We start from the raw sequence: 19,079 nt of genomic DNA on the forward strand, positions 1-19,079 counted from the left end.
CGGATTTGAGAGTGTGCTCCTGCCCTCCTCGAGCGCATTAGCATTTCTCCTCTCCCCCACTCTTTTCCCTCCACAGTCTTCCCTCTGATGTCACGCCGAAGCTCAGACATGTTAACACGAACCTCCTTGCTAACACAGCTCAGTCCGTCACTGGAGAATATTCTCTTACCTGCTGCTGGAGCACAAGGAGACTTTTTCATTTTCACTGTCTCCGTTTACAATAGATCAGAGGCTCTGTGCTGCACTGCTGAACTCCTGAACTCCTGTATACATTACTAATGAACCTCTGGATTGTTATACAGTCATATGTTAACAGGAAGGACAGGGGCCCTCTCTCTTTGTGTGTGTGTGTGTGTGTGTGTGTGTGAGAGACCTATGCAGCACTATCATGAAGGTTTCTTGGCCCGGACCTGCTTTAATTGATAGGGGCTGCTGGTATTTACTTACATTCTCAGGGTGGATTAAATCTCAAAGGGAAGGGGAGGAGAAGGAGGTTGTTTTTCTCCTGGCTTTGTTTAATATGCATGCTTGCATATGTGTGTATATATATGTGTGTGTAGCCGGTGTTCTGTCATCCCATGTGGTTCTGCATTCGTCCTTCCTCCATGACGGGAACTGTCGAATCCTGTAAAGCTGCATGACGTCCAGGCACCAGCGGAGAACCAAATCTAATCACCAGCTACACCGGCCTGCATGCGCTGCTCCGGTGGCTCACGTTAATGTGTGCGTGCGTATACGAGCGCAGAGGCATATTTACTGCACACAGTCAATAGTAAATATCATTTTCTCTGCAGCTAGCTTTTCCATTTTGTCCAGCGTGTTGAATATGGAGTCCGGGGCTGCTCACTGGGCTCCGGCATCTCTGAGCAAAGCCGAGATCTTCCAGCTGAAGCTGTGAAAGATGACGACCAAATACTGAGCGCTGACTGCCCGCTACAGACGGGAAAACACAAGCCACAGGCTGAACGCTACAGACACAGAGTCACACAAACAAACCGGGTTTACAAATTCAGTCTACAAGCGTTGCTCCAGCTCATCCGTGGTGTTCAGATGCATCAATGAGGACGTCAAAACAGATCAGTCCAGCGGTCTTTTCTAAACGTAAAAGGCTTTTGGAGCATTTGCTTTTAGCTGCATCAGTTTCTTATGCCTTCACTGTTCAGGTGTTCAGACAAACAGCTCGTGTTGCTTGAGGTGCCAGTAAAATAATACAGTAAGATATGATCCAGGAGGTACAGATCCATTAGTTTTGAAGTTATGAGATGCCGAAGAGCTGCATGGTGGTTAATAATATATAAGAGGATTGTGATCGGCCAGTGCAGCGCTTTGCCGGATGATGTCACATTGTGTTGCTGCAAAAAGTTGAATTAGTTTAAACTTTTTAGCCGGACGATGCTGCATGTTTTTGCCAGAGCTGCCTGCGTTGGCTCCGTCCAGACGAATGTGGCTGTTGCGTGTTTCTCAGCAGCGCTGTTGTCTGTCTGAAGCCAGCGTGTCAGAATCAGACCTCTTCTTGCCCTGCAGCTTTCAATTCATCCAGTTGTGCAGAGGCAGAAGCGGCACTTGTGGACGACTCGAGATGCGGCGAGTCTGCAGCTCCTGATGGCGACTGCGAATAGTGGTTAGACCGAGACGAGAGCTGTGCGATTATGGCGGCGTTTGTCAATTAGGTTTGGCTGCTGTTACTACTGAGGTATCGATCCCTTTAGCATCGCTGGTCGGGTCAGGTCAGTGCTGTAAATCAGTGAGTGTGATTGACATGATTTTTGCGATTTCAATTGGTAAATTGTTGTGACAGAAAAGGAAAAGTAATAAAAATGGCCTTCAGTCGCCAGATGAACTCATCTGAACAGCGGAGGGAACATCAGCCAGTGCTCCTCAACGCCCTCACCGTGACACCAGATGATGGAACATCTCCCTCCTCGACTCTTTGAGCGCTGAAGCTGTTCTGCAGACTTGCTGCGAACCAACAGCCCGTTTGTTTATCACGACTGAGGATTTTATCCGAATCGCCGCCCCTGCTGCAGACTTCTGACCGCAGATAGTGGCTGCAGATGGTGGCTGGACTCCAGGCTGCACACAGTGACTACACGCTGCAGATGGTCGCCAGCTTGTCCACCGTTGTCCTACAAACAACAAGACCTTGCAGATGACAGTTCAACTCCAAAACAGAACAACAACAGATCCCAGGCTGTTTGTGAGTGCTGCGCAGTCTGGCTTCATGTGCGTTTCTTTTATTCGACATCTCGTCCCTCTGGAGTTCACGTCCAGCGATTAACACGTCACGACGACCCCTGGTGTTCGTTACTTCTCTGTTATTGTTCGTGAAGCCTTCCTGTGTCTAATATTCGGCTCAGCATGCCCTAGAAATGGAAAAACAGGAAAATTGCTTCCCAAATGAGAACTCCTCAAATGCAACGTGCCCCCCCCCCATAACATTTCCTTTTGTGCCGAGGTGCCCATTTTCTCCGTCTCTGTTAATGACGTCGTCTCCCATCTGAAACCTTTTGATTTCGTCGTCTTCTGCGGATGTTTTTATGCCATGTTTGTGCACACATGCAAGTTAACCGCGCGTGTGTGTGTGTGTGTGTGTGTGTGTGTGTGCTTGTCAGGTTGGAGATTGCAGCGTTGATTATGTGTCTGATGTTGTCGACAGAGTGACATCCCTTCTAATGAAATAATGGTCTAGTGGCAGAGTGCTGGAAGATTGCACATTGTAGACTTCAATTACAGACGAGATGATTTTTTTTCCCTCCTTTCAGTCAGAAAAAAGTACAGGTTTTTCTTCCTTTTTAACAGACGTGCTCACATCGAACAAAAAGGCTGAAGAAAAGGCTTTTTCCAGCCAGACTTGAGTCTAAGTGTTTTTCTTTAGATAATGGATAGAAAGGACATGGCATGCCTTAATTCACCGTCTCTTTAGCCAAGCTGATGCCACAAAGCAGCCATTGCCCTCCTTGTGTGCACAAATCAACCCGAGCGCTGGTTGTTTTTCCAGCCCCAAACCGCACATTTCTCACTGTTTTCTTCCAGATGCATTTCGCATTATTCTGCAGACCATGTAATTTATTTTGCACAACAAATCATCTTTTTAAGGTTCCAGTCTTCAGCTGCGTCCCCTCTGCTATCTGGTATGAAATTAGCATACATTTCCTAAAAATATGCTTCTGGATCGAGTGCACCTTTTTAAAATATCACAAAGAGGGAAAAGGGCACATTCTTTGAATTGCAGCTCTTTTTACAGGGAATAATGTTCAAAATTATAAAATGGCTAAATGAAACCAAGGGCAGACGTCTTATGAATAAGTGGAAAATTTCATTGCTTCAAGATCGGTCGAGTTGGGTCTTTTTTTTTGTCGGCGATGAAAAGGAATCAAACATACTTGACTGATGACGGCGTCATTTGATGGGTAAGAAATTAGTTTCTTAGAATTTATACAGCCCTTTTCAGATTGATCTCGTCGAGCTGCAGTGTGGGCCGTCTGGTATAGATTATGAGGAAGTCACAGCTGAGGTGCTGAGGACGTTTTTTAGATGTCTGCAGATGACCTGAAGAGCTGAAAATCTTCACAAACCGTGTCAACAACTTGTGAAGCTGAGGGTAAACACCTGCAATTCCTGCACCTCAGCAATAATACATATACTTTACAGTCAGTTTATGTCTCTTTTCACAGTGTCCGTCTGTAATCCGTAACCCGTGCGGCTGCAGTTTCCATAAATACTAACATTACTCAAACATGGCATGAAATTCACTGCATGTTGTTAAAGGAGTGTTTCCGGCAGGTGATCGACAGATCAGAGCAAAACTAGCTGCAGCACTGATGTCACTCAGCACAATAAGACAGGTGTAAGTCCACGACGCTGCACATGTCTTCGCTCGGGCTGCACAACAAACTGACCTGAGTTCAGCCAAATGAAGTCACTGACATTATAAATCTCGACCCGGCCATGCATGATTTACTGGTATTACAGTTTGCTTTTTTCCCAGTTTGTCTTTTGTAACCTTTATTGAAAGCGACTGCAACATAAGGGCGAGGGAGGGGGACGCCACGCCACGGAGGCCCCCGTCCAGACTCGAACCCGCCACCGCCTGTGCATGTACTTCTTGTTATATACTGTGTTGCATATTTTTATTATCTGCTGTGCAGTAGTGAGAAACACTAACCATTTTTTCCCATTAGCAATATTATAGTTGTATAGAATGTGTATGTTGTATTTCTCTTTTATATTCCTGCGGCCTGTAACACCCTCATTTATTTTAATTAATCAGTAAAGTGTTAACTTATCAGAGGTTTTCTAATAAATAAATAGCCAAATTCTCATAGAATTCAACTCTGAGCAGCAGCTGAAATTCTTTGCCAGATGATAATTAATCAAAATAAGTATGTGAGAATTAAGAGGCACCACTGATGGCGTATGAACGCAAAGTTTAGGTCTCGTTGTCCAGCCCCGCTCTCAACAGTCTCTCTGTCTCTGTCTCTTCAGGGTGGACCCCATTCCTTATGACACTCCCAAGCCAGCAGGACACACCAGGTTTGTGTGTGTGTCAGACACACACTCGCGCACAGACGGCATCCAGATGCCCTACGGCGACGTGCTGCTTCACATGGGTGACTTCACCGAGCTGGGCCTGCCCTCCGAGGTCAAGAAGTTCAACGACTGGCTAGGTACTGAGCCGCTTCAGACGCACATTCGCCCGCGCGCCGCTGGACGCACGCATTGTTCTCACACTCGCGCAGGCTTTCGTTGGGGGGGGGGGGGCGGCCGAGGCACGAGACGTGTCGCAAGCATAAGCAGTAACTGGACCACACAGTGATTCCCCCCAGCCCTCCCCCGTTGACCCCACAACTGCTGTGCTAAAGTGTCCAGTTTAACCCCTCTGACCTAACACCCTGGCTCAGTTAACCTTTGACCTCTCCCTCTGGCCCCATGCTGTGGGTGGGAGTGCTCGGCTCTTGTGCGTGTGTGTGCGCGCATGTGTGTGTGTCCCAGCAGCCTGTGTTTCATTTCTGGCCCCTCCAGGCGAGAGCTGAAGCATTTCTGTCCCTCTCACGTGGTCATGTTTCACACACACTCTCCAAAACACACACACACACACACTCCCAGTCTGACGTTCCCTCTCACCAAGTGCATGAATCAATAAGTGCCACCCACCACACTGGCCTGCAACGCTTGAAAACATGTCAGTTCTTTTGTCTCTGTCCCAGCCCTCAACAGACACCACAAAACAACCTTTAACGGTATGAGCGCGACGTCTAAAGTGCATTCTGAAAACCTCTGAAGGACTGAATGCAGGGAAAATTTTAGCGCCATTGCAACTGCATGGAAAGCAAACGGAAAGACGCAAGTGGACAAAAGCGCCCTGGGTGGCGTGAATGGAGGCGAAGACATGTCTGCGTGAGTTGAAAATGTTTGCGCGTATCCCGAAGCCTCACGACTCCAGACGGAGACGAGAGTGAAAAGGACACCGGGGTGTTGAAATCAGTCAGAAGCTGATCTGTCACACTGTCTCACGCTGTGCATGATGCTAGCTTGTCCCTCCTCGTGTCTCCCATTGGTTGATGGAGGCGAATAAACAGGGAGCGCAAAGACAGTCCAGCGGCTGAGGTTAAAGTCGTGTTTTCTCTGGACACGCCTCTGCGCTTTGCACAAAGTGGATGAAGACAAGAAACAGGAAGCGGTTTGATGTTGGAGAAGCGTTGAGGGAGTTGAAGATTGGCAGTGATCCAGCTTCAAAATCCAGCTTCAGGTCCCGACTCGGGGCGTCGGGTCTCGTTTAAGCACCATGAAAACTATGTTAGATTAAACAGTGAATAATTACAATAGAGAAAACAGCTGATTTTAGTAGTCTGACCTATTTTTATTGTTCTAGTCGAACCCACAGACCCCCCTCAGGTTAAAGCTGTGCTGCTCTCAGAATCTGTGTTGTGAGTATGAAACGCTCACTTCCTGTAGAGCTGAAAGGTGGCTGTCAGAGTCCTGCCTCTCCAAAGACGAAAGCAGCTGCAGACGGTCTGCATTCACAGCAGCTACAGCGGATTCATCCAGTTTTATAGAAACTTCCCAAAGCACAGTCTTGACTGTCCTTCCTTATGCTCAGTACCCCCAGATATAAGCTAAAACATCTCAATCCTCACGCACAGCCGTGTCAAACCCTGCTCTTCCTCTTCCTTCCTTCTTTGCTCTTCCTCTCTGGAGGGCGTTTGCTAGATGCCGGCATGGCCTGAATGGAAGAAACAAGATGTTTAAGAGCTTGATCCCGGCCTGTTAACGCAATAATGGACGAACACGAGGGGTGTTTGAGCGTCTGATCGCTGCTGCAGCCTGATGCAGGTTTGCTGTGTATTTGCAATGATTCAACAAACAGTCTCTTTATATGTCAGCCTTTAAATCCTGACGTTTCAGGTCAGCTGCAGTAAGTGAACCCACTTTTCCAGGCTGTACTGCCAGGTGCTGTGCCCTAATTCTCCACACAAACCTAAAGGGTAAAAACCCCACACACGTGCACGCGTGCCCCCGTTTCTTCCCCCTCTTTTCTGCAGCGTCACCGCAAACGCAGCACCTGGCAGCAGCAGGAGGACACACCGGTCAGCTTTTCCTTCAAACTCCTCCATCCATCAACACGGACAGCTGCATCAAGCGTGTGTGTTTGCGAGCGTGTGTTTGTACTTTGTTAAGCCGGGGTGAAAACAGCGATATCGGCCGTAATGGGGAATCGATGCAGAGCAAAGTGGAAAATGGCTCGGTGTAGCTGGGAGCGCCCTGCCTGCTAATGTCCTGTTGAAGGTTGTGAGTGTGGAGCTGACACCTGGTTATCAAACTGTGGGCGGAGGGCAAGAAATTAACTAAAATACCACAAACAAAAAACATTTTCTGTGTTAAGTTTGGGTATTAAAGCTGTAATTTCACCAGATTTTAAGGATAAAGAGGGTATAGAGATTTTAGGAATTTAAACTGGTCTGTCCTGGCTTCAAATGTCCATATTGATGAAATTGTAGTAAAGTATAAAATACTTCCTTCAGTCGGTGAACGCCTGTATCTTTCATTTCAGCCAGCTCTCAGCAGTCTGCAGGTACGCATGTTGTGGATTTTACAAAGTCGGAGTGAGCTTTACATGCAGAATGGGCTCCAATAAAGAAAACCCAAGTTCACATGAGAGGTTCATATTCCCTCCAAGGCCATTTTTTGTCTGCTGATGAAGGCAGAGAGAGACTCAGAGAGGAGGAGACTGAGTCAGACATGGAGGAGGTCAGGAGTCGGCCACGAGATGAGAATCACATGGGAAAGTGACATTTTGAAGGCGTATTAGTTCAGTAATTGATGCTGTGCGTTGATGCTTTTCTGGTTGGAGCATGAAGGCTGACTCACACTCACAGTCTAAACTTTGTGCTGGATGAGGCTGTTATTGGAGATTCAAAGCTTCTGTAAACTGCGCGGTGTGTTTGTGCTGCCTCTCAGACTCTGGAGGAGGCAGCAGTTTGTCCGGGCCATCGACTGATGTTTGGCCTGTTGAGGGAAATCATTGGAGATCGATGCAGAGGAACGAGCTTTCCCTGACCCAGCGTGTCTGATGGTTGCGCTCCGGCTCTGATCTGCTGCTTTAAGCTGCTCCCAGAGGCCTCGGCAGCTTCTGCGTGTTTGTGTCTGAGCTCAGATGTGAAACGTCTGTAGATACAGGAGTTTATTATATGTGTTCAGCAGTGAAAACTTCCTCTTTTGCATCACTGGAGATGGGTTTTAAACATCCTTCATTCGTTTTCTGTTTGTGGAGCAAGCTGTAAACAGTATTCACCGTACATATATATTACCTTGTGAAGTCAGCAAATAGTCCAAGAGCTCATAGGAGGTTCACACGGCAGTCCACCAATCAGCTATCAGAACCACTAGAGGACACTTTGCATTGTCGCAGGCTAATCGTTCATATGTGGTTTTAGCGCGGTGCAGTATTTAATCAGTGGCATTAATGGCGCAAATATTCAAAATTTGATTGTATAACTGAATTATAAAAAATAAAAAAGACATTCGATGGAGGAAATTCATGTTTGATTGTGGAAAAAAAGCAGCTCTACCTGGCGGCTGGCCGATCTCTTTGGTCATAATGTTCGGTCAAAATAATACTTAATTAGAAAATATTCAGACAGTGTGCTGGTTTCCCTTGCTGCTCTCTCTCCATATGTGCAATTAAGGGTTTATTTAGGAGGTAGTGATGCTTGCTGCAGCAGCGAAAGACAAACCAAGATGGTTTTGTTGAGTTTGCTTTTGTTTCTGTCAAGTTTGAATGACGTGTGTTCTGCCGTGGTAAAATGACTGTTTCTGTAAATGGAGTTTGGTGGCTTTGGTCAGAGCGATGTGGCGGCTGTTTCTGGCTAAACAAGAAGACATTACTCTTGAACTAAAAGGTCTGTCTCTGTAGGGGTCCTTTCCATAATGTTGTCAAACACTTAGAATATCAATCTGAGCCTGTCAGCGGCCAAAACAAACACTTTTAGTGGACGTGCATTGACGGCACAAACGCCCCGAGGGATGAACCTTGCAGCTCATTTGGCGGCTGCCGGCTGCAGCACTCAGGCTCAATACTGGACCAATTTAAAAAAATGTTGCCCCCATTAGTCACTTAGACACAAAAACATGGGAAAAAGTGTCCTTGATACAAATAATTTTTGACTGATTGATTAAAAATGAAATGTAGGTCGAGCTGATGCGAGCAAATAATTCAGATACAGGACGTTATTTTATTTCTACCCTCTTATGGGCATAATGTGCAAAATAGACATTTGATTGGTTTGAACCTGTGTGTTTATTTAAAGGGAATAGGCAGCCGTTATTTTTGACCAATCTTAACAGGGCTAGTGGTCACGCATGCAGCAGATATGCAGCTGGGGGCGCTGTGGGTAGTTGTTAATAGTCATAGTTGTCATGCGTGGCGTAAGCGCTGCAGTGTGGAGCGCTAAAGCAGCAGAAATGCAGCAGGAGTAAGAGTTAGAGAGAAATATGGCTGTAAGTCACGATGCTGGACTCCAACCAGCAGCGTGGGAAAACTGTGTCAGAGCACACGGACTTGTTTGAACGTCATTTTCAACATTATGCCGTGTTTAATACTCTGAATTGAACTTATTTAGGCAAGGAGAGACGAGCTGTTCCTGCAGTCTGCAGCTGCTGAGGGTTTAGACCAATCAGATCACAGCTCATTTGTAAACAGCCTCTCAGAGCCAGTCAAGGACTCTGCTGTTTCTCCTCCCCCTTGGGTTTGTCCCGCCTGCATTAAAAAAGTGAAAAAGTGAAAAAATAAGATGCATTTCCTGCGATTAACAGCTAGTCGGCTACTTTTCGAGACTGGTTGAGGACGACTGAAATGCAACAGTCCTGAACGCCCCAGTGGCGTGTTGGCGACCAGTTTAAAGATGGTTCAGGCCCAGATGACCCAGTTTCTGCTGGAGAAGTTGTTGGTCACCTTCATCTAATGTGATAATAAACTTGAATATCTTTGGGTTGACTGTTCACTGTTGGTTGGATGAAACAATTGACGGATTAATCCAGAAAATGAATGTCAGATTATCTGATATTTATAATATTCCTTAGTTGTGGCTTTACACAGGCAGCACATGTGGAGAAGTCATGTTTCTGACCATATTCACATTATGGTGTCCACCAACTCCTGCAGTCTGTCTGTCTTTTTAGCTCAACGCTCGAGTGTTCAGCAGCCAGTCGCTAACTCTGTCCGCTGTTTGCCGCAGAACGAGCAGTCCGCAGCGAGTTCTCAAGGATTCGTCGGAGGAGACGTGACCTGTTTAATTTAAGGAATGCAATGTTGAAAATGTTGTATTTTTTTTAATGATACTCCTGCTCACCCTGTTGGGAAGCAGCGTCTTTGTGTTACTCCGCTGTGAAAACACTGCATGCAGGTGTGTTTTTGCCTCCGTTCGTCCCACACAAACGTAAGTCTGCCTCCTCGAGTGGGATGACAAAACATTTCTCCACACACGCTGTTCCTGCTCCTCGCAGAGATTTCGGTTTGATTCCCCTCCTGTCTTTCATACCCCCTGTTTGTGGGCGAAGAGGAAGAGATAAATCTGGGCGTATCGCTCCACCAGCCCTCTGTAAGATGTATCACGGTGGCAATAAAAAGCAGTAGAAATTCCCAGTAGAGTAATGGAGATGGAGTTGTTTGATGGTAATTATGTTTTTTCCCACCTTTTCCCTGCCAGGATGATTCACTCTGGTGTGTGTGTGTGTGTGTGTGTGTGTGTGTGTGTGTGTGTGTGTGTGTGTGTGTGTAAATGGATGTGTGATCCAGTTAGAGTGCTAGGGGACTGAGAGACTGCGCTCTCATATAAGGTTAGACTGGAATTTATGATCCTGAGACGCGACAAGAGCTAATTTACAGTAGCGGGAATGAAACCTATAGACCGGGGAACCATGATTCTTTCATTTTCAGCATTAGGGAACACACACACGCTCTCTCCTGCGTGCACACACACGCTTTAGACGGATGAGGGGGGGATTTTTTTATTTATCTGCAGCGTATCCTGACTGAATTTCTGCTTTATTCAGTTTCTATTAGTTTCATTTCCAATTCTGAACTTCGGCGCTGCGAAATTGAGCCGCTCACATCTTTTCTTTCACTTACTGTCGCGAGTCAGAAGCATTTTTATTCAACAAATACATTTTACTGGATTCTTTATTGAACGTTTGATTCAATTTGCCCTCTCTCTCGGCATGCATTGTAACCTTCTGCCACTCTTGGCCAGAGAAACGCGGAGCAGAGGGACAGAAAGCAGGAAGCGCTCCACAGAAAGGGCCAATCAGCTGATGCATTCTTCCTAACAGTCCAGCTCGGTGTTGCAGGTGGAGGCAGGCATCTCACGTGAAAACAATGCAATAACACCGTCATGTTCAGCCTGTAGAGGATTTCAATTTGCAGCTGTATGCCAGCCTTTAGCAGAAGTTGTGTGTCCTCTAGACCTCTAAAATTTTGGTCCATGCAGTACTGTAAATACCATAAAGCAGCATTTAACATTACACCATCCAAACAGAATGACAGTATGTTAATAAATGATCTTTAGCCATCAGGATGAATTAATTCATGTCACTGCCAGCTTCCAGAACAGACCAACGCCGACCAAACACCAAAACCAAACCACACGGTGTTATAAAGCAGAGCTGGAGCAATTCATGCTGTTGATTGATAGAAAACCAATTGAGGAATATTTTCACCAAACACTGAAAACACCAAACATTTGTAGATCCAGTTTATGTGATGATTTAATGCTTTTTTTATGAGTTGAAAGTGAAGAAATTGTGACTTTTTTTTAGGTATTCTGACATTTTATAGACCAAACGACTGATAGATGAATTGGGGAAGTAATCTGCTTATTAAGCAATCATGAAAATAAGCTTTAGATGCAGCCCTGGCATAAATTATATTGCCTGGGTTCAGGGTGCAGTAACTGGGGGAGGAGGTGCTGCAGCCCCCTCAGCGCCCGTTCTTCCCGTGGCTGTGGCTCAGCTAACTCTGCACATAAATTATCCTGCAAAGAACCTACAGAGGCTAAAAGACACAGAAAGGAAGGAAGACTGGAACAAGATCAACAGGAAGCCCAACAGAATCCAGGAGAGGGAGAAGAGAAATATAGAGAGAGAATGGAGAGGTGATGAAGGCCAGACCCTTTCACTGAGTGCTCAATCAGCTGGAATAAAGTAGGAAGTCAGCTCCTTGATGGCAAAGGGGAACCGGACAAATCACCCCGACAGAGGAGAGCGAAAAGGGCGCAGCAGAAGTTGAAAGATGAGGGGATGAGAATTGTAATAGATGTTCTTCTCTATTTAGTTCAGGTTCATGCTTTTCCCAGAGATGGACGGCGGTCGGCGAGGGTCAAGCAGAGCCGTCAGCTGTGGCTCTAACCCCTCTGACTGTCTGAATTGAGGGTATTTTTCCCCTCCACTTATCTGAGCTTTCTTTCCAGCCCTGATCTGTGCTCAGGGTTAGGTATACAGGGAGCTGCTGAGGGAGTGTATGCTCCATGTACAAAACATTAGGACAACCTGCTGTTCCTGTAGAAGTACACCGAGCGGCGAGGAAGAACAAACCCTGTGTGATTTCATAAAGTAAAAAACAGAGCAGAGCTGCACAGTATGGAGGAAGCATGTGCTGTGTGTGAAGACTTGTTCAGCGTGATGAATTATCTCAATAACATACTGATATATGTGCAGACAGCGTGCAGTAAGATATGTACAAATATAAACTCAGAAACAGTTTCGTCAAGCATCTGATTTGAACGTTTGTGTACATTTCTGCAGCAGCCTGAGTTTTATAGGAATGATAAAATAAATTACAGCTGAGCTAAGAGTTGCTCTAAATCTTTATTTGCTTGCAGATAATGCAACACGTTACGCAGACAGGTTAAAGGCATCTGTGCGACATCGCTGTGCTGAGCAGACTCAAACGATTCAGTTCTGCGTATTGGAGCTTAGCATGTGTGCACACCTGTAGACTCGGGCTCAGAAACCACCCTCTCCCTGCTTCTTGTCTCTTCCAGGTGGCCTCCCGTACGAGTTTAAGGTGGTGATCGCCGGGAACCACGAGCTGACCTTCGATAAGGACTTTATGGCCGAGCTGGTGAAGCAGGATTACTACCGATTCCCCTCAGTCTCCAAACTCAAACCGGAGGACTTTGACAATGTCCAGTCGCTGCTCACAAACTGTGTGTACCTGCAGGACTCGGACGTCACCATAAAGGGATTCCGGATATACGGGGCGCCGTGGTAAGAGCACTGCAGCTTTCCCTCTTTTATCCTAAACTACTCTCATCACTTTCTGTCTCTCGTAAGCGCTGAGTCACATTTCTGTCTTGTTGTGTTGTGGATCCCTGAGGTGAAGGTGTGTCTGGCTGTTTTCCAGCCCCCGTCCCTGTGGTAACTCTGCACTCTGCTGTACCCTCTCAGCGAGGGGGCCTCACCTCCGTGCATGGTGCCATTCCCAGCTTGCACATTCCTTTATGAGCTCAGGACCTTCGCCTGCTCCCCGGGCTTACGTTACACCTGTGTTTTGACACGGGGTTAAGTGATACGCGTGTTACCGGGACGCTCTGTCAATAGGCTCTCAGGTGTGGAAAGAAAGCAGGGGTGGAGGGCGTGTTTGGTCGAGGGACGGTGCGAGCAGCATGTATTCGACAAACAGAAGCAGGTGGAAGTGTTGTTAAAGCGAGAAGTGGAAGAAAACTCCTGAGATCTCTGCATCATTCATGGGTGTATACGTTCTCATGCAGTTTTATTTGGAAAGGGCAGAATTTCACAAAATATAATGTTAGAAATGGTATTAAAATTAATTCTTGGGGGTAACTGCAGGCACCTTCAAGCAAGAAACAGCAGTTTTATGGTTTTATTTAAAGGAACTGTTTGGGAGAAAGTGCTTTGCAGAGATGTGATTTTATAAGCAAAACGAACATCCAGTTGTTTTTTACACTCATTTCACACAAAAATGGAAAAAACGCAGGTGCACAACAGTTTTTACAGCTGCCTGTTTTACTGTAGAGACAATGAAACTTGCAGAAAGGCAGAAGATAAAACTTGAACAGACTCGAAGACGAGACGCACAAAACGTAATAAAACACATGAAAGCAGTGGGATAAATACCAGCCTGTTAAAAGTTTACCACGCAAAATCACATCAGTGGTTAAAACATCACTGCTGCAGTGTGCAGTACAGTAAGTAATACTGCAGTACTGCTTACTGAAAGTAGGGCTGAACAGTTAAAAATATTCTAACTACTGCTACAAATATCATAGCAACTCCTCTTGTTAGCGAAGGTAAAATTAGCATATTTTTCCAGTCTGAATAACCAGATTTATTTAAGTCTGTGATCAAATTTAGAATGGATTATTCCACATTGATAGACCGACTGTTCTTTTAAAAGACTGATAACTTCAGCTTTATCATTAACTGAGACAACAATCACTGAAATCCTAAATTAGTTCTGCAACGACGCTGACAGTTTTCTGTTGCAGTGATCCTTCGTTCTTGTCTGTGTGGTTCCTCACTTTGCTCTGCTCTCCTTTGCTCAAACAGTGCAGCGTAAAGACACCCCCCCCCCCCCCCCCCCCCCCGCGGTTCAGCCTGAGTCTGAACCAACGTCGTCAGTTTTACGGCCTGACCTCGGCTTGCCTGCGCTGCGGCTGCATGTTTTGTGGCTCGGCGGTCGAGGCTGGAACTTCTTCCGTTCTGCTGCGGCCGCCTCTTCTCTCCCTCTCACAACTCCAGACTTAAAATAACTATTGAGGTCACACCTTCATCCTTTGGCGGCTATAATTAGCAGGTTTGCCGGCCGGCTTCAGAAGTGGCGGGGGACGGTGTCGGGGCCAGATCCCAGCATTCCTCAGACATCACAGCAGCAGGAAGAAGAGATTACCCTCTCTGTTCCCTCCATCCTTCCTCTCTTCCATCCTCCTGTTTGAAAGAGGAAGGATGCCGCCCCCCCTCTCCCTGATGGGTGTTTAGTGTGAGGGCTGGTAAGTGTCTGTTGTGACAGCTGGGGGTCTCATGAGAGGCGGAGTGGACAGCTTGGCGCCCCCCCTGCCCCCGCTCCTCCGCGGTTTCCTTACCTCCTTCACACCCATATGCCACCGTGGCCCGAGGTCTGGCCTGCTTGTCCAGTGTGAGGTCTCACTTAGCCCTGCAGTGACCCCTCACTTCATCAACAGCTCGCCGCCTGGGTGGCCGAGCTCCTGCGAGTCCTCGGCGGTCTGCCGCTGCAGGCCGGAACACAGCGGCATCGCTCAGGAAATGTAGCGTGAAACCAGCACCCGATAAACGCTGCTGTGGGCTGCGGGTGCTTTAAAAACTCAGCGAAATAACATGTTAACAGGTTCAGGATCAAAAAGGATCGACTTGTTTTTATAATAACCACAATTTAGAAGTTATCCTGCAGGACTAAAGCAAATGCTAACTATCAGCACTGTAAATGCTAATTATCTTCCTTTTTCTGAGGATCAACTCGCTGACGCACCTGCCCAAACATTAAAAGCATGTTTTGGCAATACAGGAAGTCACTGTAGTGTTTGGCCTGCCCGTTCCGTGCGCTGTTGGCTCGTTTCAGCTGCAGAAGTGCATGGTGTTTTATGAGCTCGCGGTCTGTTTTGCAGGCTAAGTGGTGATTTACAGCAATCAAATGATGACGTTAAGCACAATATTTATAGTAGAAACATAAAGTTTCCCAAGCTGGAAGTAATGCGCGCACCTCAGCGTTGAACCCTGATTTTAAAAAAGACCTAAAATGTAAATTAAACTGAATTAAGTGATTTTACTGACAGCAGCTTGTAGGATCATCCTTCATCCAATCATGTGTTCACCATCCTCGCTCGTGAATGTATGAGCCTTTCAAACGTGATACTCTCACCTGTTACCAGGTAACCTGTTTACCTGTAGAAAGATCCAAACAGAATGAGCAGATATTGATAAAAATCAATGAAGCTGATGAGCTCAGACATTAAATATCTTGACTTTGTGCTGTTTTCAGTTGTCAGCAGGTGATCACATTCTGTTTTATGTTTTACACGACGTCCAAACCGTTTGCTCTGTAACTGTTATACAGGAGAAAAATACCAGCCAGTAGCTGCTTGTTTCTTTGCTCGTTTCTACTTCAAATGCCATAAATATTTTACAACTTTGTCAACATTTCGAATCGAGTTCAGTCCCGTCGACGTCCAGCTCAAACTGAAAAGTGTCACAGAGAGAAACAAAATGTCGATAAAGGGCCGTTTCGGTGTATATTACAACCCAAACTGCAGTATTTACAGCCCCTCAGTTTTATGAAATCCACTAAAATAACTATTTTTGTTTTGCAAACACATTAACTTCTGGATCAATTAGATTTCTATGACAACAGCAAGCAGGACTGAAGTTTTCTCCTGTAAATTGTGCAGTAGACGCAGTTTATACACAGTAATTAAACACGACGACACTGCGGGTTTTAATCTGCTCAGCTGTGATTGACTGATTGGAAACGTCGCACCCTTCTTTCCACTGCTGCTCCCTGTTTTTTAAGAATCGATCCATCATTTTAATGTCTGTTTTAAAGGTCTTATGGATAAAAATGACATTCTGCTGCAGTGCTTTTCAAACGTAATCCCTTTTATAACTGTCAGCAGCAGGTTGTCGGTTCAGCTCGTGGCCGTTTACAGCAGAAAGATTTGGATGCGCCACCGAGGAGCGTCTGTTTGAGCTGTTTATTGTCCATATTGGCCACAGTATTTTTAGACACTGTGCATATGCATAGACTCCAAGTGTAGTACAGCATGTGACACTGTTTTCTCATAAGAATATTGTATTTTTATGGGCAGTAGTACTTTTATAATCTGTACAAATGTACATATACATGGTTGTTTTCCTATTCTGTTTCTTGTGCACTTTTTATCTTGGTCCTTCTGTGCAGCTGGTTTTTGCTTTTTGTAGTACTTGCTGGTTGTAACCCTGGTATGGGATCAATAAAGCCTTATCTTATCTTATCTTATCTGACAGAATCGGACATGTCTGCCGTCCTCACATTGGGTCTAAGAAAACAAACCCAAACCTGGTTTCATATCATACCAGCGAAGATCTGCTCTTTCCCACGCCAATACGCTCGACTTTCTTCCCTCAAACTTGAGGAAGTTAAGCCTGTTCTGAACTCGATTCTTCGGGGATCGAGGTGGATTTGAACAAGGCCGAGCGCTCTCACACGCAGCTTTTTGGTTACTTAAATATGTGTCTGCGTTGAAATTGTGCCAACAAGTTGCCTCAGTTAATTAATCTCAATAGAGTTTGTGAAAAAGCAGTTATCTAAAGAGAAACTTTGCCCCAGATGTTGGAAATCTGAGCCTCAGTTTTTGTTTCCGGATGAGTTTATGACCTGAAGGACGAAGCAGCGGTGAGAGATCATCACTTTCATCTAGTTTTAAAACTCATTTTCCCACTACTGAACAAAACAGGCACGAAGACGAGAGTTAAAAGCTTCGTTTGCTCCTGATACTGAGCTCGAGACATGGAGGAAAACTGGGTTCACTCCTGCGTGGAGTGAAAGCAGCGTAGCGTGAAAGACACATAACACACACTGTTTAATGACAGATGCTTAACAGACCGAATACCTAAACCTCCTCTCACACACACACACACACACACACACACACACACACACACACACACACACACACACACACACACACACACAGCGGAACGATGAGGAGGCTTCTGCACCTTGTCAATCAAACCTCGTTAAGAGGCGCTGAAGGTCTCTTGGAGCTGGACAGTTTCTGATTTTAACTCTTTCCACTCCAGGAAAGATTCTGTCCTTTTCTCTGAGTTTAAATTTCCATTTAATGTGTTTATTAGTCTTTTGAATCTTCTGTCTAAAATCTCCTGCTCTAACGCAGAGTATGAATTCCTCTCATTTGGCTTTTTTAAATGGTAAAAAGCCGAGTGCTGTTCCCCTCCGCCAGAGGTTTGCTTTAGGTTAAACACTTGAGATCAACTTTGAAATATTTCCCCGTCACGGCCTCTCAAACATGAGCTCTGTTTGGTTTCTCTGTATACTGCAGCAGGTGAGACTTTGTCGTTATCTGTAGTAGTGGTCAGACTTTCCTCTGTACTGCAGTGTTTTCTTTCACCCGGCGTTTAATGAAGTGACTGAAGAGGCAAAATCCTCTCGAAGCTAGTTAGCTCGGTTGCTAACAGGACAGTGAGGCTCAGTCAAAAGCTGCATTTGTGGCATCGTGTTTCTTAAATGTCTGCAAACCTTTCATCCTTCCTGGAGAAGTCTTCAGAGGGGAGGATGATAGAGGATCAGGCAGCGCAGCTACGATAAGCAACAACAGCTTCCTTAATTTTGGTCACTTCCGACTCGCCGTACCACCGTTTTTTTCATTTACTCCTGCAGAATATCTGACTTCATGCATGCAGCCATGAAATCTTTGACTTATACTTGCTGATGTGGTTGCGTGAGTTTGTTGAAGTGATGAGCTCTAAAACAAGAGGAAAATCCCTCATTTTTATCATCAGCATCCACATTTTTGTCATGTTCGTCATTTTGCAGTTGGTTGCATCAAATCCAGCGATTCTCTGCACCTCAGAAGTCGTTCCCAATCATTTGCTTTTCCAGCTTCTCCAGTGTGACTGTTTGCTGCTTTTGTTTCCCGTCATTGTGAACTGAATCCTTTTTGATTCCCGGACTGCTGGTCGGACTAAATGAGCAGCTCTGACGGCCTCGTTTTGAGCTCTGGGAGCCGGCGATGGGCAGCGGTCGTTATTTTACAGACCAAAGTGCGAATCAATCAGAGGAAATCATGAAAACGGTCATTAGCTGCAGTGCAGAGGGAGCGATCGCAGGCTGGGCTCAGATATGTGAGGAATCCTGCTGGTTCTGCCGACGCTGATAAGCTCTGCTGACGGATTGAGACCAGAGGAGGACGAGCGGGAGCAAAGACGCCGTGTCTCTGGGGTTTAACCCGCTTTGTCATTCTGGACTTGACCACAACCTACCTGCCTGGTCGAAGGTCAGACTGTTGCTGCTCCCTCTGCTGCCTCCTCCCAGCCCAGCCCTCCTCTGCCTCGTCCACAGGGGAGTTTCTTTCCTCCTCCTCGCTTCCTCTCCTCTCCTTTGTATTCCCCCCCACCATCTCATCTTCCTCCCTCTCTGCTCCTCTTTTCATCAGGACTTACTTTGGTTCCCGTTAACAAATGGCCATCAGTGTTTGGTGGCTTTATTTGATAGCAAATCAGTCTGCTGGCGTGCGTGTGTGCGTGTGTGTGTGTGTGCATGCATGTGTGTGTGTGCGTGTGTACCAGAGGCAGCAGATTAAATCCAGCTGCCCTCATTTGACTCTGAAGCTCACCTCAGGGGAAACCTGGAGGGCCAAATGCAGATTTGTCATTTGCAGATTTAAGTTTTATTCATGTATTCAGTTTTCACTGTAAAGGTCAGCTGTCTGCGTGTGTGTGTGTGCGTGTGCGTGTGGAAGAGGGAGCGAGACAGCAGTGATACACAGCTGTGATGTTTGAATATCGCCACGTTTAGCCTCAGTTGTTTTCATTACGAGGGGGGCAGAGATCAG

General features: G+C 46.1%; 1 protein-coding gene across 3 annotated transcripts in view; it reads left to right on the top strand.

Moving 5' to 3' along the window:
• mpped2a (metallophosphoesterase domain containing 2a) overlaps window positions 1–19,079 on the top strand; it is a 60,594-nt gene that overhangs the window by 14,875 nt on the left and 26,640 nt on the right. For all 3 annotated transcript variants that reach the window (XM_070959181.1, XM_070959166.1, XM_070959173.1), the window contains 2 exons: window positions 4,486–4,667; window positions 12,537–12,762. In XM_070959181.1, coding sequence (XP_070815282.1) covers window positions 4,486–4,667; window positions 12,537–12,762 — 408 coding nt within the window. The remainder of the gene's footprint in view (window positions 1–4,485; window positions 4,668–12,536; window positions 12,763–19,079) is intronic.

This window comes from Chaetodon trifascialis, chromosome 1, assembly GCF_039877785.1.
Source record: "Chaetodon trifascialis isolate fChaTrf1 chromosome 1, fChaTrf1.hap1, whole genome shotgun sequence".
Taxonomy (NCBI): Eukaryota; Metazoa; Chordata; class Actinopteri; order Chaetodontiformes; family Chaetodontidae; genus Chaetodon; species Chaetodon trifascialis.